At 51.2% G+C, this 25,796-nt stretch overlaps 2 protein-coding genes across 3 annotated transcripts in view; one reads left to right on the forward strand and one right to left on the reverse strand.

Moving 5' to 3' along the window:
* Positions 1-4,903: 4,903 nt before the first annotated feature.
* FBXO41 (F-box protein 41) lies at positions 4,904-16,437 on the forward strand. The gene is made up of 12 exons (XM_011358152.2): positions 4,904-5,805; positions 7,300-7,525; positions 8,003-8,076; positions 8,323-8,681; positions 9,514-9,755; positions 9,983-10,098; positions 10,217-10,369; positions 10,545-10,640; positions 11,968-12,086; positions 12,265-12,423; positions 13,676-13,791; positions 13,912-16,437. Exons 1-12 carry the CDS (start codon positions 4,904-4,906, stop codon positions 13,972-13,974), a joined length of 2,625 nt encoding a protein of 874 aa, XP_011356454.1. The 3' UTR covers positions 13,975-16,437.
* A 3,073-nt stretch (positions 16,438-19,510) lies between these two features.
* Positions 19,511-25,796, reverse strand: part of CCT7 (chaperonin containing TCP1 subunit 7) — a 17,493-nt gene continuing 11,207 nt past the window's right edge. The window contains exons 7-13 of one of the 2 annotated variants that reach the window (XM_023529482.1): positions 23,638-23,802; positions 22,646-22,834; positions 21,927-22,024; positions 21,419-21,551; positions 20,740-20,946; positions 19,722-19,881; positions 19,511-19,609 (exon numbers count right to left, since the gene is read on the reverse strand). In XM_023529482.1, coding sequence (XP_023385250.1) covers positions 19,566-19,609; positions 19,722-19,881; positions 20,740-20,946; positions 21,419-21,551; positions 21,927-22,024; positions 22,646-22,834; positions 23,638-23,802 — 996 coding nt within the window. In that variant the 3' untranslated portion in view covers positions 19,511-19,565. Of the gene's footprint in view, positions 19,882-20,739; positions 20,947-21,418; positions 21,552-21,926; positions 22,025-22,645; positions 22,835-23,637; positions 23,803-25,796 lie in introns of both variants that reach the window. The other variant, XM_011358154.2, reaches the window with a different exon arrangement.

A 25,796-nucleotide genomic window follows, 5' to 3' on the forward strand; every position in this document is an offset into this window, starting at 1 on the left:
GTCTATTCAGGTTTTCTATTTCTTCTTGAATCAATTAAGATAATTTACATTTTCCTAGAAAAGCATTCAGATCATCCAGATTTTCAAAAATTGGGGCCAAGAGTTGTACCTGGTAGCAATTCAGTAGTTTGAAAAAAACATCTGTCATTTATATCCCTTTTCTCATTATAGTGTTATGTATTTGTTTTCTGTCTTTCTTTTTTCTCTTTGAATTTACCAGAGGGCTATTTATTTTGTCTATCTTTTCAGAAAACCATCTTTTGGATTTAACTCTCAAGGCTACTTTTGGGGTTTTAATAAAGCTAGAGGAAGGTGAAGTTAGAACAATTACTAAATATTAGTTTTTTAAAAAAGAACTTTAAGTCCCTGTCATTTACAGACTAAGGTATTTTAGGTGAAACAATATGATATCTAGGATTTGCTCAAAATTATCCAGTGGCAGATGGGGGAATTGTGAGGCAGGGGAGTAGTGTACAGGTAAAACAAAATTGGCCATGAGTTGATAGTTGAAATTGGAAGATAGGTACATAGGAATTCATCATCATATTCTCTCTATTTTTGAATATATATGTAAATGTCCATTTTAAAAAGTTTTTTTTTTTTTAATCCTTGTCTCACCACACATACCAAAAATTTATAGGTAGCTAAAACTCCAGTATATAAAAAGAAACCACACAAATGAGGTATTTTCATGCTACCAAGTCATTGGCAGTTTATGGCATTATGATTCATTATGATTATTTGTTTAAAGTCCTTAATTTAAAAAAAATTTCTGGACTTTTACAAAAAGGAATCACAAAGCACTAAAAGAAAACATATGTAAATTTTGGGAAAGATGGACTTCCTAAGCATTAGGACAAAAGCAAAAAGCAAAAAAATTTTACTGAAGCAAACTTTAAACTTTAATATATCAATGAAGACCATAAATAAAAGTAAAAGCCAATCAATACTCTAGACAATTCCTGGGTTAAAATTTCAGGCACGCCTGGATCTGGATGCTCAAGGGAGGTCATCAGGAGTCTTTTTCTTCTTGCCCAAAGAGAGGACATAAACTGCCACTAGCAGATCCAGGTTCACATTCTACCAGCTGAGCACAGGCCCATTACTGAATGATCACTGTGACCGATGAACAGGCTGAGGTCATGTGTGCGCCCCTGGAGCTAGGGGCTGGGGTCAAGTCTATCCAAACAATGATTCAAAGTGGGGGGAATTGTTCTCTAAGCGAAAATTTGGGGATCTATCCACAAAGGGGGATTGGAGCTGACCAGCTAAAACAATACATGTTCACTACATTTCACCTGTTGGCTGCCTACGGTCTACACGGATCTTCTTATGTAAGTTTTTTAAAATTTCTGTTTATCATAATGCAGCTATCCCCTCACAAAACTTAAAACATACTGTCCCTTCTCCAGAAGGAGACATTCCAAGTTCTCATCAGTTACCACATCTAGCCACAATTCAAGATCTTGTTGGTGCGCTATTTGGCAAAGTACTGAGCTAGCCCCTCATGGTCTTTCACTCTATGGTCAGACTACAATGATGGAGAAAAAATAAGATAGCTGACAGCTGAAAGAACAAACATCCTTCCAGTTGAAGAGGGGAGATAAGGAAAAACTCAGGGGTCATAGGTCCATAGCATGGGCCACATGCTTGGCCAGTTGGCTACAATGAGGTTCTCTGGTCCCCTATTGGCTGCTCTTGTTCTGCTGTCTCAGAGAGCTGCCCTTGTCCTTTGTGCTCTGTGGCCACTGAGGAGCACTGAGGAGTCCCCCTTTCATTGGTGCAGATTTGGTGGGTGGGGAACTTTAGAGGCTAAGTGTTCCCTGGCCTTTGTTTTCTAGCTTTGCGGTTCTTATTTTTTCTGGCAATACAATTCTCTTCATCATTAGGAAGCTTTCAGTCAATTTGCATTCAGTCATCCCCAGAGCTATTAACCAAACTAGAGACCTCACTGGAAGTTACAATTCTTGAATGGAGTCCCTGGTGATGGTGTTGGGGAAGGAGGAGGGGTTGTCTCTTAGCAACAGGCTTTGGTGCTCTACACACCCCTGGAGCCTACACTTTTGTGGCCTCTACTTAGGCCTCTGCCACAGGGCAATTCAAACCCCTACTCTAGGGTGGGAGGGGGAGTTCATTTGCTTCTCCTGCCCAGCGGGAGGCTGCTTATAATGGAAGCAATGGTTGCCTCTGTGAGCTGGGGTGGGGGCACAGCAGAAGGGGCTCAGAAGTTGAGGAGTCAAGAGCCTCTCAGGCCCCAGGTTTGTCTCACTCACTCTGTGTTTCCAGCCTTCCTGTCTTTGCTTGAGCTAACTTTAGCTAGAAGCAGAGAACTGGCTCTTAATTATCTGACTCTCAGCCATATTGGATTACTGGCCTCAGGCACAAAGTGCTTCTCTGAGCAAAGCAGTTTTCTTCCTTCTGCTTTCTGATGGGTCCCTTTCAGCCAGAGTGTGTCTGTTTCTTCTTGGACCGTACTGAGGCCATGGGAAAAGCCACACCCCGATATCATGACATTTTTCTACAGTATCCAAAGTTTCAACCTTGGTAGGAACCTCATCTGTATTCCAGAGGCAGAGAGAGAGTTTAACGAGCTGCTTTGTTGCTGTGTAGTAGGGTTCACCAACTCCTGAGTAAGAAAATCAGTACTATCTTACTCCCCCACCCTTAGTTCAATGAATTCCTTCTTAAGGTCTATTACTTTTTAAAAATTCCTTTTCTGATTTTAATTTCTGGGTTAGGATTTTTTCCTGGTGCCACTAACACAGAACCAATTCCATCTGGCTTAAGCATAAAAGGGAGTTGACTTGCTTATAGAACTGATCAGACCAGGATCTCAGTGTCTGTGAGGATTCTCTTTCTCCATCTCAGTTCTGCTTCTTTGTTTTGGCCTCATTCCCAGGTGGTTCCTCCCAAAGGTGGCCCTCACAGCTTTGACCCTCCCCATCAACTTAGAAACTTGAGCCCAAAGAGAATGCTTTCCTCCAGTAGTCCCAGAGAAGTCTTGGAGAAATGACTCATTGACTCAATGAGAAAAGACTCATTAACTCAAGTTGGGTGATCTGTGCCCATCCCAGGACTCTGATTGGCCAGGCCTATATCATTCTTACCCCTGGAGCCAGGGGTAGACCATCAACCCCCACCTAGAGCGTGGACTGAGTGGGGAAGGAAGAATGGTTCCCCAAGGTTTAAGCAGCGTGCTGTTCTCAGGAAGAGGACTGGGTTCTAGGCTGGCAAAGGAAGCAGACATCCACCCATATATCCATATGGAAATGCCAGAGCAAACAGAATTCAAGAACAGGTTGGGATGGGGAGGCAGAACTGAGACTCAATGGCTTAAAAGGTCTGAGTTAATCTGTGGGAGTGAATGAGACTGCCTGGGAAGAGGATAGAGGCAAAGAGGGTATGAAGGCCAACCTCCCATCAGAGAGACAGGAAGATTAGCAAGAAGAGGAGGTCAGAGAACCCAAATGAGGAGCAGCCTGTAAAGATAGAGGGATCCGGAGTATCATCAGCCAAAGGACCAAGTGGGTAAAGACTCTTGGCGTCAGCTGAATTGTCTGACTAGCACACAGTGTCTGTGATCTGGTGGAGCATAGAGACAGCAAAAGGTGGTTGAAACTCGATTGTGGGCAGTTAGGAAGAGGATGGCAGTGAGGAATGGAGTATAGACCCCATGAGGCAGGGGAGGGGTGACCAGAAGCCAGAGATAAGAAGGGATGGGTAGCAGGAGTTTAGGGTGACCAAGGGTGGGATTCCGGGAAGGGTGGTTGGTGAATTGTGCCAGAAGGGGCCTGGGTAAGACAAATATCGTGGCCCTTGCAAGAAGGGGCCTGGGGAGGACAAGGGCACTTAATGGAAACCAATCTAGCAAAGAAATCTGAGAAAAAAGACCTAGGTGCCTGGAGTGGCAGGGATGGGAGGATGTGGTACAGAAGCAGGGAGAGGAACAAACAGTGACACATACATACAGAGGTATTATCAGGTGAAGTAACATCCTGATCACTGCAACATGGTACCAATAGTCCAGGCTATCTTATGGGTGTGGTTTGCATGGCATGGAAATAAGCATCTTCTTTTAAGGATATTTTCTTTTGAGATAATACATATAGTGCATTCATCTTAAGTGTACAGCTTGATTGTTTACATATGTATACATCTGTATAACCACCACTCAGATCAAGGTATAGAATGTCACAGAAGTTTCAGCATCACATAAGGTTCCCTCCTATCCCTTCTCAGTCTATAGCTCCCCCAGAGGTAACTTACCTCTATCTGACTTTATTATCTTCAATTTAATCTGTTCTTGAATCCACGTGTATGGAATCCTACAGTATGCAGTCTGGTCTGGCTTCTTTCATGTAACATACATTGAATGGATTCATCCATGTTGTTGCATGTACCAGTGGTTCCTTTTCTTACTGCTGGGTAATATTTTATTATGAATATACCACAGTTTATTCATTCTGCTGGTGATGGGGACTTGGATTATGTCCAGGTTGGAACTATTAAAAATAAAACTAATGCCTTTATTTTTTCTTAAAGAATTCTCATTCTTTCTCACTCTCGTACATGTAAAGACCCTCACACAGGTACCAGAGCAGGCCAGCCCCCTCTGGAAGATTAGGCCATGGGTCTCCCCTCGCCCCTCTCTTCTGGGCACGTGTTTTCTGGGGAAGTCAGTTTCCTCACGGGTGGGAGATATGGGGTGGGAGGAGGGGGCGCGGGGCTACTCCCTCCTAAGACTTACTCCCTCCCTCTCTTCTAGTCTCCTTGCCCCTGGCTGCGGGTGACCTGAGCCTTCCTGATCCCGCAGGGGGGCTCGCCCACGGCCCCCCATGAGTGCGCCCGGCTGACCAGTGGGGCGGCCGCAGTGGAGCCTGGGCGCCACGCGGGCGGCGGGGCCATGGCCTCGCTGGACCTGCCCTACCGCTGCCCCCGCTGCGGGGAGCACAAGCGCTTCCGGAGCCTGTCATCACTGCGCGCGCACCTGGAGTACAGCCACACCTACGAGACGCTCTACATCCTCTCCAAGACCAACAGCATCTGCGATGGCGCCGCCGCTGCGGCTGCAGCCGCTGCTGCCTCAGGCTTCCCGCTGGCGCCCGAGCCTGCCGCCCTGCTGGCCGTGCCGGGTGCCCGGCGCGAGGTCTTCGAGAGCACGTCCTTCCAGGGCAAGGAGCAGGCCGCCGGGCCGTCGCCGGCCGCGCCCCACTTGCTACACCACCACCACCACCACGCACCTCTCGCCCACTTTCCCGGCGACCTGGTGCCTGCCAGCCTGCCCTGCGAGGAGCTGGCAGAGCCGGGCCTCGTGCCCACCGCCGCCGCGCGCTACGCGCTGCGCGAGATTGAGATCCCACTGGGAGAGCTGTTCGCCCGCAAGTCCGTGACCTCCTCCGCGTGCTCGACGCCACCTCCCGGCTCTGGCCCCGGCCCTTGCCCCGGGCCCGCATCCGCTTCTCCCGCGTCTCCATCACCCGCGGATGTGGCTTACGAGGAAGGCCTGGCGCGCCTCAAGATCCGCGCGCTGGAAAAACTGGAGGTGGACAGGCGGCTGGAGCGGCTGAGCGAGGAGGTGGAGCAAAAGATCGCAGGCCAGGTGGGCCGGCTGCAGGCCGAGCTGGAGCGCAAGGCAGCGGAGCTGGAGACTGCGCGACAGGAGAGCGCGCGACTGGGGCGTGAGAAGGAGGAGCTGGAGGAGCGTGCGTCTGAGCTCTCGCGCCAGGTGGACGTGAGTGTGGAGCTGCTGGCCTCGCTCAAGCAGGACCTGGTGCACAAGGAGCAGGAGCTGAGCCGCAAGCAGCAGTGAGTGGCCCGCAGGGCCTTGTGGTGGACGTTCCCACGAATGTTCCTGAGTGGGTGACTGTGTGTGTCACTGCCACCACCGTGAGTGTGAGTGCGTGTGCGTGATGGTGCGTGTGGGGCCAAGATGGTGTCATAAGTGTGTGTTTTAGGACTGCCAGACCACGGCAGTATGGCCGTGTGCCTGCCTGTGAAGACGGCTTCTCATTCTCTATTCTAGCCAAGGCCAGCTTTTGCGTTATGGCCGGATCCTCTTCCATCTTGCCCCTTTCCCTTTGCCCTCATCAGATTTTCTCTATCTACTGTCATTCCTAAAAGCATACAAACAAGCTCATTTCTCCCATCGGCCATACATAACCCTACCTCCCCCTTGAGCTGACCCTTTTCTCTCCTCCTTACAGAGAACAACTCGTGAAAGTGTTACGTTCCTTATCTCCAATTCCTTTCCTCACATTCTCTCTTGAACCCACTCTTGATCAGGTATCCACCTCCACCACCGTCCTCCATGTCACCAACAATCTTCAAGTTGCCAAAGCCAAGCCATCATCTTAATTGGCCCATCAGCAGTGTTTAACACAGCTAATCCTTGAAACGCTTTCTTTCACTTGGCTTCCAGGATAATCTTCTTGGATCTCCTTCTGTCTTTTGTCTGCTTCTTCTCAGTCTTCTTTGCTGGCGTCTCTTTATTTCTCTGGTCTTTAAATGTAGAATTATGAAATATGTAGGTGTTATTAATCTGTCCTCATAGTGATATAAGCTTCATGGGGACAGGAGTTTTTCTCTGCTTTGTTCACTGCCCAGTCCTCAATACCTAGGACAGTGCTTGGCACCAAGGAGGTCCTCATCAAGGTTGTGTGGAAGCATGAACAACTGAATTCATTCGGGAGTAAATACTCTTGTGACTCTTGTGCTGTGTGTACGTGCAACTCCTGGAGGTTGGTATAACTGGAAGTATGCTTCTGCATCTGAGAACATTTCTGAAAGTGTGTATGTGTGTGTGTGTGTGTGTGTGTGTGTGTGTGTGTGTGCGTGCGCGCGTGCGTGTGCATGCGCACACGTGCGCGTTTTTGAATGTGTTGTTGGGACTGTGCCTGTCTCCGACCGGGTGCCTGTGAATGAACGCGATATGTGTACAGGTACAGGAGTGCGTGGGGCTGTCTACATGGCTGTGTGATTGTGTACACCTGTGAGTGTGTCTGGAGGGAAGAGGTGACTGTTATGCCTAAGGATTTCTGTGGGGAGCAAGGGTGTCTAGTTTTGTGTTTGGGGCTGGCTGGGTGGGGTGTGAGTGTGTGACTTGGAGTATATGCAGGCATTTCTGTGTGTGCCATTGTGTGAGGCAGCGTGCCCGGGCCTGTTCTGCATGTACCCACGTGCCCATGAGCAGACCCAGTGGGCAGCTGTACCCATGTTGCTCCCCTCTGGCCAGGGCCTCCTCCAGAGGGTGGCTGGGCAGCGAGGCCAAGGCAGTGGGGTAAGAGATTGCTCTGGGCCCAGGGAGGTGGTGCAGATCGACCAGTTCCTGAAGGAGACGGCGGCACGGGAGGCCAGCGCCAAGCTGCGGCTGCAGCAGTTCATTGAGGAGCTCCTTGAGCGGGCTGACCGCGCTGAACGGCAGCTGCAGGTCATCAGCAGCAGCTGTGGCAGCACACCAAGTACCAGCCTGGGCCGTGGAGCTGGGGGAAGTGGCGCTGGGCCCGGGACCCGAGTCCCAGGCAGATTGGTGAGTTCCCACCTATCTTCCTTCCTCCATCTGCACACCGGGCCCCCATAAACTCCTCTCACATGTGGCCTGACATCCCCCCCTGTAATGCTCCATGCTTCCCTTTTTTGGCTCTTCCCCATGAGCAGCTGCAGGCCTGAAGTAGGGGACTAGGAAAAGGGCAGAACCTCCGACTGGGCAGAAGTACAGGCCCCTGAGACTATAGTGAGGTGTGATTCAGGAGTCTATCTCTGTCCATCTCTGTAAATGAGAGCCCAGGAGCCACAAGCCGGGTCTGGGGTGCTGGGCGGCTGCAGGGAGGGGGCTGGTGAGCCTACCTCTCTGGGCTGTCTGTCTGTCTATTTGTCCATCTTTCCCAACTTTTTTCCTTCTTCTCTCTTCTCTTCTCTCCGTCTTGTGTCCTGTTCCTCCTGCTCCTTCTCATCCTCTTGCCTCCTCTGCTTCCCTTCCTTTCCCTCCCGCTCTGGGGGCCCACAGCGAGAACACCACGCAGGCTCGGCCATGCCTAGCACATATGCAGTGTCACGGCATGGTTCCTCTCCCAGCACAGGGTAAGCCTTGGGCCTAGCCCACCCCACTAAGCCCACCCTCACCTTGGCCCACTGGATGGCTGACCCGTCTGGAGGCTCGGCACCTCCCACCCCCATCCTCCCTGGATCACCTCTGTCTGCCTTTCCATACTCAGAGGGGGCTCTTGGAAAGTAGGGCGGGTGGGTCTCCGTTGGCTGGTGGTGGGGGTAGTTTGGGCAGACCTGGTGCCCTCCCTTCTCCTTACTCTTTGGTCTACCCCATCCCAGAGCCTCCAGCCGAGTCCCAGCTGCATCCCAGAGCTCAGGCTGCTATGACAGTGACAGTCTCGAGTTGCCCCGGCCAGAAGAGGGGGCCCCAGAGGACAATGGCCCTGGGGGCTTGGGCACACGGGCCCAGGCTGCCAATGGTGGCTCGGAGCGGGCCCCACCTACTCGAAGCTCAGGCCTGCGGCGCCAGGCCATCCAGAACTGGCAGCGAAGACCCCGCCGACACAGCACAGAGGGGGAAGAGGGTGATGTCTCAGATGTAGGCTCCCGAACCACTGAGTCAGAGGCTGAGGGCCCCTCAGACGCCCCCCGCCCTGGGCCTGCTATGGCTGGGCCATTGAGCAGCTGCCGACTCTCAGGTGAGTCCTGGGTGGGTGGGCAAAGAGACCAGGTCCTTGGTACTGGCCTTCTGAAGGAACACAGGACTGAGGCAGTATGTCTCCTGGGCTCCTGCACCTCCTTTCCCCTTGCCTCAGACATCCCACAATGAGAATGATGCACTTCCACATAGCACCCTGCAAGCCTGGAGCGGGAACTCATGTGACAGGGCAGTGCTGCATTACGACGTGCTCAGGTTGGACTTTGCACAAGGATGCCATATCTTAGGGGGTCCATTTATGTGGTGAGCTCCTTGACATTTATGGGAGAGTAGCTGAGTGTTGACTCCAGACACTGAGCCCCCTGGAGCAGTTGGAGAGCATGCCTTCCCATATGCACGCAAGGCCATGCACATATGTGGGTGGGTCAGGGTGAGGAGGTGAGAGGATTCGGGTCAGGGTGTATGGTTGTACCTTTGTGACTGCCCTGGGGAGCTTCCCATCTGCCTTCTGTTCACAGAGGCCTGGTTTCTATCCATCTGTACCCTAACCCTCTAGACCCTTTCCTTCTCCAAACTTGACTCAGCTGCCTCATCTAGGGGGTGAGTTTGGACTATGTGATGATATATGATCTTAAAAAGAGTTTACTTGAGGAAAGGCCACCTTTTCCTAATTTGCAAAATTAGTTCTGGGGGTAATGCAGAGGAAGGGGAAGCAGAGGCCCCTTGTCCTTCTTTCCAAGGTGCTGGTTCCCCAGCATGGGTGTCTCAGCCCTTTCCTCCTACAGCTCCCACCTTATCCCAGTTCCCCACCCACATCCCCATGCTGCCCTTTGATGCTTGACACTCACCTTTGACCCTCTGGTATTGTGCAGCCCGCCCTGAGGGAGGCAGTGGGCGGGGTCGGCGAGCAGAGAGGGGCAGTCCCTCCCGCTCCAACGAGGTCATCAGCCCGGAGATCCTCAAGATGCGAGCTGCCCTGTTCTGCATTTTCACCTACCTGGACACACGCACACTGCTGCATGCCGCCGAGGTCTGTCGGGACTGGCGCTTCGTGGCCCGCCACCCTGCCGTCTGGACACGGGTCCTGCTCGAGAATGCCCGAGTCTGTTCCAAGGTGCCTGTCCCTGCCCGTTGCCCCTGCCCTCCCACTCACCCCTGCTCTGAAAGATCTTCCCACTCTGAGTCTAGCCCCTCCAGGTCTGGCCTTGCAATGCTTATAATACCCTAGCTCCTGTCTGGCTCCCTGAAATGCTCTCATGAGGCCTCCTATTCTGGAGCTGGTCCCCCTCCAGCCAACCAAACTCAGCACCCCATCTGCAGGTAACCCCTCTCTCTCTGTAGTTCCTGTCAATGCTGGCTCAGTGGTGCACCCAGGCCCACTCACTGACACTGCAGAACCTGAAGCCCCGGCAGCGGGGCAAAAAGGAGAGCAAGGAGGAGTATGCCCGGAGCACCCGGTGAGGCCGTGGTGGGTGGGTGGGTGGGCGAATGCTCCTGGGCCGAAGACCCAGAATTATGTGAATGCTTAGGAGGAGGTGGCCACAAGCAGCTCCCTGACTTCTTGATCATCCCCAGGGGCTGCCTGGAAGCAGGGCTGGAGTCCCTGCTGAAGGCGGCAGGGGGCAACCTGCTGATCCTGCGTATCTCCCACTGTCCTAACATCCTCACCGACCGTTCACTCTGGTTGGCCAGCTGCTACTGCCGTGCCCTGCAGGCTGTCACCTACAGGTGAGTCCACCCCACCAGATGCAAGGCCCATACCCTCTTGGCCTCTGGCCCAAGGGATCCCTGGACCCTGCATACCCTTCCCTCTCTCAGGCAAAGGGATCCAAGGGCTCTGTGGCCCCAGAAAAGAGAGCGGAGGCCACCGGGGTGGGTGGCCCCAGCTTTGTCTTTTCAACAGGAGCTCCACAGACCCTGTAGGCCATGAGGTCATTTGGGCCCTCGGTGCAGGTTGCAGAGAGATCGTCTCCCTCCAGGTGGCGCCACTTCACCCCTGGTGAGCCCTGGCAGAGGTGGGGAAGGGACAGAATTGGGTGTGGTCTGGGGCTGAGAAATGAGTTTATCTGGGCCCATTCTATCAGCTGGCTGGGGAAACATTCATCAATCTGTGTATTTAGGTGTTAGAAGCAAGGCTTAAAATCAGACCTGGAATCATGTCCTGGCTTACTAACAGCGCGACTTTTGGTGACTCGATTGTGCCTCGGTTTTTCAATCTGTATAGTGAAGGCGATATTAGAGATCTGTTGACCTTATTAGGACTGTTGCTGGCTCAAATGAGATGTGCTCACCAAGCCTGCAGTGAGTATTGGGTAAACACTAGCTAGAAGTAGACAGATTGGTTTGGCATATGAAAGGCCGTTCAGGGCAGTCAGTGTATAATGTACAAAAGAGTTGGTTATTGGAGATTCCAGAGTGTGAGATCACTCATGGCTCTCCTTGGGGCTCCTCAAACATATCAGGCTTTTCTGCTCCCTGTGTCCTGCCCTCCAAGCCCTCACTCCGTGTGACAACTCCTCCCAGGTCTTCTAGTGTCCCTTCATTAAATACACCCTGGTAGAATTTGTCACTACTCCTCTGCCTCCACTCCTGCGGCACCTGTCTCAACTGCTATGGCAGAGGCTGTAAATGTCCATTTCCACATCCCTAATACCAAGCCAGAGTGATATCTGTGGCCTGGGCGAGTGTTGAGGGATGCAGTTTTCAGGGAAACAGCAAGTTTGGTGTGAGTGGTGGGCATAGCCGAGCCGTAAGTGTGGAGAGGCAGTTTGAGGCAAGGTCAGGAAGGCCTTGCCTGAGGGGTTTAGATTTTTTCCATTTCATCTAGAAGGCAGTTGGGGGATTTTGGATCTTAAAAAATAGATTACATCAGTTGGGTAACATTCTTTGTTCCCCCTTCACCTTCCTGTTTACTCTTTGAGGGCAGGGACCCTGTCTGAATCATCATCACTACATCTCCAGGGTCTAGCTCAGTTGTTCTTGGCTGTAGTAGACACTTGGAACCATTTGCTTAATGACTGAGTGAGAGAATGTAGGAATGACTGGCTCACTGTCAAGAGCTTGGAGGATGAATTAGGGAGACTGGTGATAATCCACGTGAATGTTGACAGTGGTCTGAGCTGTGGGTTGAAGACTTATTCAGGAATTAGAATTCATAGGTCTTAGCAGGAGGTGAGAGAGGAGTTGGGGTGATCCCAGGTGTCTGACTTGAGCAACTGAGTGGTTGGTGGGGCCCTTACCTGAGTGTGGTCCAAAGGAGGAGCAGGCTTGGGGTGTCATGCAACTAGTGGCTTCCCTGACAGCCCTTCCTGCCCCCTATTCTCCAGCCAGCAGCCCACACGCTTCAGTAATCGCTGCCTGCAGATGATCGGTCGCTGTTGGCCCCACCTCCGGGCCCTGGGGGTTGGGGGTGCCGGCTGTGGAGTGCAGGGCCTGGCATCACTCGGTGAGTCTTTCCTTGGGATTGGGGCAGGGGTTGATGGCAAGCAGTCATGGGTGCAATACTGAAATTCCAGAGGGGCTTGGGGCTGCAGCCTTGGTGGTGGCGGGAGCATCAGGGCACTGGGCAGGAGGCAACCTGGGGAGTTTGCAGTAGGACCTCCCCTCTTCTTCCCTCTTCCTAGCGAGAAACTGCATGCGGCTGCAGGTCCTAGAGCTGGACCATGTGTCAGAGATCACCCAGGAGGTGGCAGCTGAGGTCTGTCGGGAAGGTCTGAAGGGACTGGAAATGCTGGTGCTCACGGCCACCCCTGTCACCCCCAAGGCCCTGCTACATTTCAACAGTGAGTGATGGGGAATGCAGGGTGGGGTACAAGTGTCATCTCTTACCATGCTTTATCAGCATGTAGCATAACCAACTTCCTGTCAGTCCTAGATAGCAAGTACCAGTGCTAAGGTTAGACTGACCAGGGTTCTAGTCCTGGCTTTGCCACCAGTGCCTTCTGAGGGCAGTGCAGCATTCAAGGCCTGCCAGCATCTGGTCCAAATAGTTCAGTTCAACAGACATTTATTGGCCTGTGCTCCACCCACATTGGAGACAGAAGCTGTGCAGCACCATCTGACCCCTTGTGTGCCTCCAGCCAAGGGCAGAGGCAAGAGAACAAATGGTTTAAGAGCACCAGATTCTGGAGTAGACTGACCTGGGCCTCAATTCTGATTCTACTGCTTATTAGCTGTGTGACTTCGGGCAAGTTACTATACTTCTCTGAGTTCTGTTTCCATCTTCTAAGCTGACTTTCTAGAATGAGTAGGAGGATTAAATGAGATAATGAGTCCCTGAAGACAGTCCTCAGGGGAAAGATTCCCCTCCCCCTGGTGTAGACTCCAAGTCATACCTCCTCTGGCCCCACCTCCCTCCAGCTACCTGGTCCACTCCTAGTTATTCTTCTACCTTCATTGAGGACACAAGTGCCCAACTCGGGCTGCTCACACTCATCAGGTGAGACCATCATCCAGGACCGTTTGGCCCCTGGGAGGACTCCATGTCCCAAGTGCTGAAGTTTCCTTGACCTTATGATCTCCAGGACCCTCTTCTTCCCTCCCCTTCAGCCTCATGGCCTTGGCCTGAACTGACCACCAGAACTAACTGCTCAGCTTCCAAAACCATGACCTCTGGGACCCTCTCAGCCTCCTGACCTTCTTGCTCCTCCTCCCCTGACTCATGGCAACACACAGTCCTTTAAGCACTCTGCTACCCATCATCCTCACTGTGCTTGTAATTCATTTCCAAATGCCCAGACCATAGCACAACTGTCCCCTCTGCCAGGGAAGTTCCCAGAGCACTTGCACACTTGGCTGCTGCCCACTCACCCTCCCAGAGTCCACCGCAGCCTCTGCTCTTGGACCTCACCCTTCACCTTCTTCCATTGTCCAGTTGAGCCCCTGAACAGCATGGGTCTGCTCTTCTCTTTATGTTCCCAGCGCCTGGCACTTGACTGTTTCTCAGTAGGGCTCTGGTTTCGTTAGTAAGAGGAAAGGAGGCAGGCCCTCTGCTCAGGCCAAACATGGGTCCCTACCTTACCCACCTTTTCCCAGGCATTTGTCGAAACCTCAAGTCCATTGTGGTCCAGATTGGGATTGCCGATTATTTCAAAGAGCCCAACAGTCCTGAGGCCCAGAAGCTGTTTGAGGACATGGTGACAAAACTCCAGGTGAGGAACTGGCTCGGAGGCCACCCCCGATCCCAAGCGGCATCCTTAGGTTGGGGCTGGTGATGGGAAGTCCCCACCTGTCTGGCCCTGAGGGGAACTAACCCAGGGTTCGGTCTGCAGGCCCTGCGACGGAGGCCGGGCTTCTCTAAGATCCTGCACATCAAGGTGGAAGGTGGCTGCTAACCCGGGTGGAGGGCGGCAGGGCCCCTGCCAGCCCCACACCAGAGCACTCTCTTTGGACCTCCAGAAGGACCCTGATTTGTACTTGACCTAGCCTAGTGTTATCCCTGGCTTACAAGGAGGGGTTGACAGTTTCCTGTCCTCTTCCTGGGACAGTGGAGCCACAGGCTTGACCCTGGACATGCCTCTCCAGGGCAGGGGCTTGGACAGAAGCTACCCCCTGGTCCCTACCCCACCCCCAGTTGGAACAGCCATCTGGGCACAGCCAGAGAGGAGCTGAGTCACCACCAGCACCTGGTGTCATTGCCCCAAGGATTTGCAATAACCACCCAGTGGCTCCTTGGCTGCTCAGGCTGTTTGGGCAGGCCTCCCCTTCCCGAAGCCCAGCCTCCCGGTCTGGGACCTCTGCTAGACCCCAGCCCAGAGGGAGCTCTGCAAGGCAGCTCAGACTTGGCAAAGAGGGCTCTTCTTGCCTTGCCCTGTCTCAGCCTTCTGTGGGACACCCTCTTCAGACAGCCCACCTGGGCTCTGGGTCCACATTCTCCATGGATAACAAATAGGCCTAGGGGTCTGGGCATGTGGTCAGCCAAAGGTGGGGGGCAGGGGTACAGTGAGGTAGTGGGAGTGGGCTTGGAAGGGCAAAACCTTGACCTAGAACTTCTCCACGGAACATTGAGACCATCCTCCCTAAAGGGGAAAATTGCCAGGAAGAGAAAAAAAGTTTTTATTGCTGTAGAAAAGACAAGACCCCGCCTCTTAGCCACCACATACCCCATGACACACCAGAGCTAAATTCCGAGCTAAAAGGTACATGTTTCCATACCTATCAGCAATCCCGAGCCTCTAGAGGGGCAAGGCCCTTACCCTGGGAAACTCTGTCACCTGTGAGAAGGAACGTGATACTAATCCAGGTGCTTGGGCAGGACTCCAATGGCCTTTGAGTCCCCAAGGCTAGGTGGGAGGGAGTCACTGTGCTACCCTCTGTGCTGGGGCCCCGGGGAGGCCAGGAGGAGGGTGGTTTGACTTCTTCTTTGTCTGGCTAGCTTACTTAAAGATGTGGCCCTGGTAGGGAGCTAGGCTGGAGAGAAAGAACACCCTCACTGGACTTGTCCCCCTCCTCGGTCTCCACCGGCCCCATCGGCGAGGGCTCTGCTGGGAGCCTTCTGCCTGGTGCGGTTGCGGGGCCTAAGCCACAGCTGCTTGGCTGAGAAGACACAGAATGCAAGTGGGGGGTTTTACTAGCCTTTGCATGCAAGACCAGGTCCCAGCACTAAGGCTCAAAAGACTCAGGCCTTCCCAGTTCCTCTGCAGAACTGCAGTGGCTCAGAGGTTGTGGGTACTGCTAACCTGTTGGAAAGTTCTTTCAAACATTCACCTAGATCCAGCTTAGGGTTTTCTTCTCTCCTGCACAGGACTGGCTCTCAGCCCTAACCATTAGGCACTGGTCCTGGCTGGGGCTGGGCTCCTCTAGTTTCATAGTCCTTTCCAGGTACCCAACTTGCTGCCACAACCTGGCTTGGACATCAAGACCCAGCCCTTGGTTACCCTGTGATGAGTCCTCCCGAGCTAGGCCCCACAGATTGCACAGTGCACCCAGCTTCCCTGGCTCCATACCCAGCTGGCCTGGCTCTTTTCATTGTCGACGACTTCTTCCCATGGCTTATTCTGTCCCTGTCCTTTGAAGACCCCAGATACCAAGGGTCTCATGTTGGCAACTTCCTGTAGGTCTTGCACAAAGCCTTGGCTGTGTGGCAAACCCACGCCAGAGCAGCTGGCTCCATTGGCTCCCACATCCCCAGCCCTGCCCCCAATGAGTCACAGGAAGGAGAAGCACAACTTTTCTGGCCTGCAGATGGAGATTCACTCAGGGCCTGGATGCCCTGGGTGCATCAGGCCAGCCTTCCAACTGCACCCCCTGTAGCCCCTGTTCCCCATGACCCCATGACCAGAGGTGCTGCCCTGCCTGTCTCCTGGACAAAGCACAAAGAGATGCCCTGCATGGCCAGCCAGAGCCTGCCCTACTGAGGGACTTTTTCTTCCCCAGAAAGTCTCTATCCCTGAATATAAGGCTTTGGGCATTTTCTCCCTGGGTGGGTGCCCACTGGAATGCCCAGCATTAGCCCTGGGAAAGGAAGTCAAGGTGCGTGGGTAGTGAGCTAGAGTGGGAGAAAGGTGGTCCTGAAAGGGCTGATGCCAGTAGTAGGTTCATTCATTTGTGCAAACGCCCTGAGCACCACCAGCAGTGCAGGCAGCCGAGTGAACAAGACTCCCTCTCCGGCTGGTGGGAAGTTCGCTTCTCATGGGTTTAGATGTTGCCAGGAAACCCACCAAGTGCCCCAACCTATGTTTTCTAGCCGAGTATGTGAAGGATGTGTGGGAGTGCACATCACACAGGCTAAAGCCCCTGCCAATGGGAACACAGGTCACAGCGTGTCTCATTGCACGCCTGCCCTGGAAAGTGGCAGGTTTGCAAGCCCCCCACCCCCACCCCGCCTCCCCACCAACTCAACGCTATTTTTTACATCTCATGGGGATGAGGCAGGGAGCTTTCGTTGACTAGGACGTTCCACTTGTCAACCGTCAGCTAGGGCTGAGGATGGGGAATAGGGATGGAAGGCCCCTGGCATCCCTGGTAGCACCTCATCCTTTACTCACCCAAAGAAGAGCCCTCCATATCTCACACCTAATGATGCAAAGAAGAATAGCAAAGCAAAGCAAGGCAGGCTCTACTCCAGGGACCCAGGCATCTGTAGAGGTGCCATGGATGGTGTCCCTATCACCTCTCCCTGCCACACAGCCCAGCCCCACCCAGCTCCGGGGAGGTTCTCGGCACACTTGGCTTGATGACTTCATCATGCTTTCTTCGGGCTGTGAACAGAAGAGATGCTGTGTGTCTGGATCCCTGAGGGAGAGGGAGTGGGCTGCTCAGAACGTGGCTTTTCACCAGCCAGGAGAAACCACCTAAGGACCAAGGCAGCTTGTTTTTCTAGTCCCACGAGAGTGGCGCTTGAGCCAGCCCCGCAGGAGATGCTTTAAGAGAAAAAAAAAAAAAAAAAAAAAGCCACCTCCTTCCCCAAGGCCTGCTGCTCCAAGGTTTGATTCTATCCTTTGCCTTTGGGTCCCAACTGTACCCCTGGTCCTGGTCTCTAGTCCTTTGGGCCACAGTGGGGAGCTGCCCAGGCCCCAATCCTTCCAAGGCGCTAAGTTGAAGACCTTTCCAGAGTGACTATTGGTGCCAAAGACCTAGTTCCTGGAGGACTTGAGGTGATCATAGGAGAGATGGTGAGTGGGTGCAGGGCCCAAGTGCCCAGAGGACTAAACTCAAACTGATGGGATCTGTCCCAGCCTGTCAGTCCCTGATGAGTATAACTTCCCTTCCCCAGGAGCCTGGCATGTCTTTGGCCCTGGTGGCCATGCTTTCTCACCCAGCCTTGTCCCAGGCCTGCATTTCTGTATATATTGCTGTGTATCATGTGTATTTATTTATTCCTGGATAAGTGTGTTCATCTACAGCCCTTGCCTGAGGATCAGGTATAGGACTGGGTGAAGATCAGAATACCAGGGCCAACTAAGGCAACCAGCTCCTATTCCCTCCCCAACTCCTTGGGACCCGGGCCAGTCCCAACTGCCCCGACAATCAGGCAGGCTTCCCCATCATGAGTCCACCGCTGGCAGGCCCCAGGGAGCCTTGGCCTTGGGCTTCCCAGCCTTGGCTCTGCCCTGGCAGGGGTCTTGCATTCAGGTGCAGAGGTCTGAGGTGACCTAGGCTTGCCTTGTGGCTGGTGCCAGTAGGCTTGGCTCTAGTGGGAACCACTGGTGGGGACCTCCACAAGTGACCCCTAGGCCCTGCCTTCCCTGCACAGCCAGGTTGCAATGGGCCTGAGCTGTGAGAGGGAAGCTTCCCCCCACCCCAAGCAAATCAGGCAGAGGGGTGGAGAGCAATTTTTGGTTTTGTTTCTGAAGTGGTGCCTGTACCTCCAGCCCCCAGGGGGCCTTCCCTGGCCCCACTTATCTGCCCCACCCAGGCATCACCATCCCAGCACTTTGTTCCACATTGCCCCTAGATGCCCTTTGCCGAATGTACCTGAGTATGTATTTAAAGACTCACATGGGCATCAGAGAATTTATGGCTTTGTATCCAATAAAAGATGGTGAAACTGGAATAGTAAATGGTAGGTGGCATATCTGTCCGTCTGTCACCAAGCCTTTCTGCAGCGAAAGTGCACTGAGGGCAGGAAGGAGGTGGATGACCTGAATGGCATTAACGGGGTGAATGAAGCATTAGACCTGTCTCTGGACTAGACGTTGCTGGGGTAGGCCATGCAAGTTACTACCCCTGCCACAGCTTCCTTTATGTCTGCATGCAGACAAAAAGCCTTGGGGTGCCATTTTTGTCAGCCAAGAGAGGCCATCTTTAAGGGCAACCCCAGCACAAATACAACAGGAGCAGCAGGCACTGCTCAGTCCCTAACTGGCTTGGCTACCTCAGGTGGCTCTGGCCAGCCAATCAAGGCTTTGGCCTAGGAGAGACCAAGCTCCCATCATGGTCTGACCTTGACGTCCCCATTATACAAAAGGGAGTTGCCCCACTGAACTGATTATTCATGTCTTAAAAATATATGAAATCAGAACAGGTGTTTAGGCTTAAACAGTGAGTGGGGCTAGCATTAAACAAGTAGATGAGCATTTACCCCAACTTTTGAGCCAGATGTTCGTATCTTCATACAGGTGTAACAGCTGAGGCTCAGAACGATTAGTTTACCCAAAGACCATCGAATTAGGAGGGATGCCAGATTCCAAAGTCTGGACCTGCCCACTACCCTATTCTGCTTTTGAATCTATCAAACCAGGGATGGTTGGACTCAGATTTTTCTTTTTTTAAAAAACACTTCTCAGTTTCAGGCAGCAAAAGCTTCAGTGGCTTAAGGTGACTTATTTACCAATAATTACTAATTACAGCTAGCTATAGGCCAGCTCTCAGGATTAGTATAAACAAGGAGGTAGTTAGACCCTGCTGATTTCCAGCTGATCTGTGGTCAGTCCAAACTTGGCACTGGTCAAGGAGAGAAAGGGACCCTCACGACCACTGTGGTTGAACTGAGACCAGGTGGGTGCTCATTCAGCCACCTCCTCAATGGACTTCTAAGAGGTCACTAGAGTTTAGAGGATGTGGCCAAAAGACTGCACCAAAAGAATATGGAGGTAGAAGGGTCAGGCAAGATCATGTAACACATTTACTCAAACCCAGAGAAATCCCGGGAATAGTGCGTGGCTAGGCCAGGGCTAAATAAGATGAATTCAGAAGAAAAGGAAGCAACTCCACATCTCTCAGCTACTTCTAAACAGGGGCCACTTAGGTGGAGCATCCCACTGGCAGAGTGGCCACACTCTGCCTTAATAACTAGAGGCTGCTGAAGACAACCCAGTAGGAAGAAAAATAATTTTTCTACCTTTTGAGTACATACAAAGTCAAAATCCTAAGCTATAATCAAGATATTTATGAGTAAAACACCTGTCCCCAAATAATTTGCAAAGTGAATTCTAAGTCTTAAGTTTTATTTAAATAACCTCTAGTGAGAACAGTGGGCCAATTACTACCCTTCCCTTGTAATACCAATTAACCAAGATGAGAGTGAGCAAACCCTGCAGCCAGCCTGCCAGCCACTCATATGAGGGGTGAGATGCCCCTCAGTGGGGACGGCCACGACCTCGGCCGCGGCCAGCAGCTGGGGGTGCGTCCACTGTTGAGCGAGGGTTCTTGATGGTTTCATCTACAGACACAATAAGGCACGCGGCCTCAGAGGCTGCAGTCAAGGCATTGATCCGCACCATAGCTGGCTCCCATACAAAGGCCTCGAAGTTGTCAGCAATGTCCTCATTGTTGATGTCTACCCCATACCACATGCCCCCCTGAAAGAAGAGAACAGAGGAGGTAACACAGAACTGCTTTCAAATCTCTTCTTGTATACCCACCTTACAAAAGACTCGGAATGTTAGGAATCCTGATTCGCTGAGCTTGCCCACGCGTCCCTGAGAAGCTGACATCACAACAGGAACCTGGAACTCCACCTCTTCCCACTCCTGCCAACCAACCATCCCCGTCAAACTCTGGATGCTGCTCATACAGCTCTGGCCCTCTTCCGAGCTGCTGCCTGGGGAGGACTGCATAAATCAAGCCATGGTTCTCAAGAGAAACACTGTCCAACCCCTTATCTCACTGCTTCCATTAGTCCCCACCTTACAGATGAGGAAACTGAGACACAGAGGTAAAGTGACTTGCTTAAAGTCCTAACACAAGTCAGAAGCAAGGTCACTCACTAAGTGCTGCTGCTGTCAGTGTCCAGCACTTAACAAACATCTCTAAATATATATTTGCTAAGTAGCAAATGAACAAATGAAGACCTCAGAGGTGACAACTTGGAGGTGGCAGAGCCATGGCTGGCTCTGGAGTGCTTCACGACCACGCCCAGAAACCCACCACACATGGTCAGTGTGCTTCCAGGCAGGGGCCGCAGGGCTCCTCTGGCTCCTCTGATCACACTATGGGGAGTGATTGTACCCTTGATAGAAGCACTGAAGAAACCCTGGAACCTCCAGTCCTGCCACTGTGGCTTTGCCTCTGCCTTCAGAAGAGGCAGTTCGTTGGTACCAGGTTTAGTTTCAGCCCCATCACCTGTGCTGAGCACAGAGTTTGACTAAGCGCAGCATACACTTAGAATCTAGCCCCATCGACCTAATCCCTGGACTCCGAGGAGAGGAAGGACCCACCTGCGCATGCCGAGCTCGCAGCTTATTGAGGATGTTTGTGGCATCAAAGCCAGCATTGTCACACAGCTGGCGTGGGATAATTTCCAAGGCCTTGGCATATGCCCCAATCAGCAACTGCTGTTTTCCTGGAATGGTCCTTGAATAATCCCGCAGGTACTTGGAGAGCTCCATCTCAATGGCTCCACCACCAGCCACCACTGAATCATTCTGCAGAAACCAGACCCAGCCCTCAACACAAGCGGTTCCTCCTGGCCCAAGCACCAGCCATGATAAAGTTGAGCCACTTAGCCAATAGGTCCCCAAGCCCAGAAAGAGAGTGGTTCCTAGTCCTTCTCCCATCCCAAGCCCCAGGAAGCCTAAACATGGCCCTTGTCTAGCATATCCCAACTTCAACCCAGTGAAGTTTACAGTTCCTGACTACCTTTAAAGTTGCCTATAGCTTGAGGACACTGACACAAACCCTGGGATGGCTGATTACCTTGGATCCAGTTTGCGCACAAGAACAGGTCTTAACCTTAAAGGCAACGTGACCTATTTTGAGAGACTAAGGATGTTCACGATTTGCGAGGCAATCAGTGCCTGCATGCCACCCAGGGAAGGAATCACCACACAAATCTAAGGTCTCATCAGCTTGGGATGGAGACTTTGTTGTGCAGGCAGGAAGCCACCAGCCCAGTACCTTGATGGCCCTTCTGACAATCATGATGGCATCATGCAGGGATCGCTCTGTCTCCTCCATGAACTGCTCGGCGCCACCGCGGAGGATGATGGTACAAGTCTTTGCCTTGGGGCAGCCAGTGAAGAAATTGTACCTATATCCAGGGCCAAATTATACATGTGAACTGTCCGCTGACAATCCACTGTGTTCTGACCTCACCAAATCGTCCCAACACTCAGCTGCTACTTTTCTGTTTCTCACTAAGGTTCCCCAATCTCACCCTTAAACACATTTCATTGGGTAGATCTGGGGCTGTACCATGGGATATAAAAGACTGTGGAGTCAGACTTCTGACCCAAAGTGATCTTCCCTCCCACAGCACTCTATATCTGAACTCTTTATGCCCCAAAAGGTGAGGCCTCAAAAAAGAGTAACACATGCTATATATCACACCCAAAGGATGGCAGGAGGCCAGAGCCAGGTAAGTTTTGTGAACTCAGCCAAGATGTAGTCCCGGCCAACATCTCACCTTTCGCCTCCAATCTGGGTCTCTTCAAATACTTGGCAGCGGCCCAGCACATCCGCTGACAGAGCATTCACACTGGTCTGGATGGAGCCTCCGCAGGCCTGAGGAGAAGGCAAGATCATCTAGCAGTGAAGGCTCACACCATACCAGCAAGTTTCCTGCCACTTAGTCACAAAGCCAATTCCCATGCTGGACTGTGCCACCATACCCCAGAGCCCTCTGCACTGGATAACCCACTCTCGCCCTTGACCTCCAGGTGACCCTTACCACCTCCAAAAGGTGAAAACAAAATAGACCTAAGACATGTGAAGGGCAAACAGGCCTAGTTAAAAGGAGATGGGGACCCTTTGTTTCACCCAACACCCTTTCCTCAAATTAGGATGCTTTGGGCAGAGCAACTGAAGTTAGGATTGGTGCTTTAGACTTAAAGTGTCTGGAAGGAAACCTGGCTGGAAGCATCAATACTTGAGTTTATCCAGCTACTCATGGCATTATTGCTAAGTTCCCTCGCAAATCAGATTTCCTGACTTGCTTTGGTTAGACTAACTTTTGTATCTGAGCATATGCACCCTGGGACTGGACTGCTTCATGACAAAAAGAGTTAAGAAGACAGGCCTGGATTCACATGCCAATCTAACGGTGTATTCCTGTCTACCCGAGGTAAATAAAAACCCCTTCCAGGGTCACAAAGGCCAAGCAGCAGCCAGTGAAAGTTCAGTTACCATCATTGTCCTCTTCAGATCCTCTTCTGGCACTCGGCCAGCACAGAACATGTCCCTGTCGGCAAAGTACTGGGTGGCCACATCCCCAATAGGGAGTTTGGACAAGACGACTTTGGCTCCAGAATGATGGATCCTCTCTAACTTGTCATAGAGAATGTTCCACTCAGCATCGACAATTGCCTGATAATCCTGAAGAGACCCAGAAAAGGATAAAGATGCTTTGGAATGGAGATTAGCATATACGGTGGGCTAAAATATATCCCCCAAGATAAAATACGCTGATTTATTTGGGAATTAACAAGTGTAAAGAGAATAGCCTCTCCTCAGTCCAAGTCAACAAAGCTCCTATGAGATAACTTAGAAACCACCTAAAACTTACAAACACAAAAGCAGAAAATAACCCCAGGACTGGGAGCTACTCCAGAGATGGCATTGCCAGGTTGTGAGAAATAGTTTAATCTGGATGAGTTCTAGCCTCCTGAGGCACTGCACCCATGGAGTTCCCAGTGACAAGACTCCTTCCCCCAAAGGCCATTCTGAGTTGGAGACACATTTCCCAAGAGCACTTGCAGAGAGCTGGGTGACACGGCTACCTCAAGACAGCCCTGATAATATCCATAGCGGGAGCACACCTGTCCCTGCAGCACAGCACCCAGTCTAAAAGGGGAGGAGCCCACATCTGCCCAAACCAGAGCGATCAAAATACTGGGCTGACTGTATAGCTAGGGAGCCCCCGCTGGCCTTTGTTTGGGACCAGAGGATATTTCAGCAGGTCTGCCCTATTCAAATCTCCTCAGGTCTAGGTCACTCAGAGAGAATAGTGAGTAAAGAAGTGGGCCCAGTATTTAGATATCAATATGTTGGGGCACAGGAGGGGAAAGGGACCCTCAGAAGCCTTAAGAACAGAGCTGGATCCAAGACAGCCACAACACCCGAGGCTTTGGCCCAGAAAGCTGCCCATTTCCATGCCACATCTAGCTTGTGGGGCCTACCTCAACTGTGTGGACTCTGATTTCAGCATTATCTTTCTCAGCTTTCAGTTCGAGCTCAACATTTAAAAGGGCGATCTTTGGATTATGGTATTTTTTGGGCTGCATTTCAAACCCAGCATAAGAGAAAGTCTTCTTGAATGCAACACCAGCTACCAACTGGGACTCCTGTTAAAAAAAAACAAACAAACAGTTCAACAGTTCAGTACTGGCATGAAATGAAATCAAGCTGGTGGTATGCTGGATTAATAATGTGTGTCCATTCCTGTGAATCTGAAAGAGTTAACCATGCTTTAATTTTACTGTTAAAACTTTTCCATTATCATAAAAGCTGGGAAAAATACAAAACATATTTTGGTTGTCACTTCAGTATAAGGAAAATTAGTCAGGTACAGAGACTAATAAGCATAGTAAAGGCTTATTTTGGCTGTCTTCTTAGATGGCCTCCAAAGCAGGTGCCAACGGATAACGCTGTATTTACCTACAGTGTCAGGAAAAGAGGTAAGCATTTATGAATAAGGCACAGGCTGTCTAATGTCTTCCCCTTCGATCCCAACTCCCAACCCCCTAGTCTTCTCCTACTGCACGCACACACGCACACACACATACACACACACACATACACACACACACACATATTCTGGCATGCGTGCTGTATGCTAGGTGCTTCTTCTTCCCAGAAGATGAAGCCAAAAAGGTCACAAAGGTTAGGAATTCCCTACATAGTACCCAAGCTATCATTGTGGCCTCCCACATCTCGATCCCTCAAAACATGAACTTCCACAGCTTGTTCCATAACAGAGCTTCTTCTGGGCTGGATTTAATAGCAAGGCATAACAGAAAGCATGCTGTACCTGGGACTGTCTTCGGCACTATTAGGAAACTTAGGCTTAATGCTCAGATCTTTTCCTTACTAAATTGACCAAGTCATTTCCCACTCCATAAAAAGTGGTATTCAGTTCAGTGATCTGAATGTTCTCTGCCAGTGCTAATTTACAATCCTGATCTCTAATACTGTAACCTATCAGTAAGCAGATTCTGCATCATTGAAATCCATAGCCTCCTAAAGGGGGTGAGGCTTGAGCTGAATCAAGATGGCTCAGCAGAAATTAGTCAAACAGAAAAAAGAAAGAGGTGTTCCCAAGAGGTGAGGCAATGTGGTGGAATCAGGGAATGAAAAGACATTTGCAGTTGCTAGAATACAAAGTAAAAGGCAGGGACCAGTTCAGGGGAATTTTACAGGCTCTCCTAAGATCTGGCTCTTATCCTGCAGGCAATGCAGAATCCCAAAAGGCTTTACACACAGGGTAGTAAACTGGGAATTTCACAATGCAACAGAGAGAATGGATTTAGGGGATGCAAGACTGGAGGAAGGGTTACTACTGTTAGAACAACCGTCTTGGGAATACGTAAGAGATAGATTAAAGAAATAAACAGTAATTTGGTAGGAAAAATGAGACAATCACTAACAAGTTGTACGAAGTTGGAAAGGTTTTCAGGGATAACCGCAGATTTCTTGTTTGAGTGACTGAATAAATAGTGGTGATACCAACTACTTCAAGGAATACAGAAAATGCTACAGGTTTGGAAGACAAGCTAATGGGTTCAGCAGCAGTTAGATACAGGAGCAAGAGGCTCAGGGGAGAAGTGAAGGCTAAAGATATAGATCAGGAAGTTCTCAGTTAAATCCTGAGCATAAATAAATAATTACTACCATCACTCACTGAGTTCTGTGTGTCAGGTCTTATGTGAGGGTGTACATACATTTAAGAAATTTGGGACAGTCTGAGGTAAAAATCAAATGTGGCTTAAAGCCCCTGACTTTCTCACAAAAGATTATTAGTTCTGATTCCCAGTTTAGTGGATGCCAATCTAATCTCAAGGGTTTACAGAAGGAGGAAGGCCAAGGAAAAGACGGAATATTGCTACCAAAGCAGTGGGTAAAGAAAAAGTCAGCCAGCCAGGATGTAGAGAATGGGCAACAGAATGAGTGGTACTGGGGGCCAAAGACGGGAATGGCTCAGGTGACCTCTAGATTCCTCACAGTTTTATTACAGAGAGAACTTCAGCCCACTGACATGTGCCATGACAGGAGGAAGAGGAGGAAGGACTCTGTGGAATGCAATCTGGAAAGGTAAAAGTCAAAGAACAAAAGAGGAAAG

The sequence above is a fragment of the Pteropus vampyrus genome, unplaced genomic scaffold (assembly GCF_000151845.1).
Source record: "Pteropus vampyrus isolate Shadow unplaced genomic scaffold, Pvam_2.0 Scaffold37, whole genome shotgun sequence".
NCBI lineage: Eukaryota > Metazoa > Chordata > Mammalia > Chiroptera > Pteropodidae > Pteropus > Pteropus vampyrus.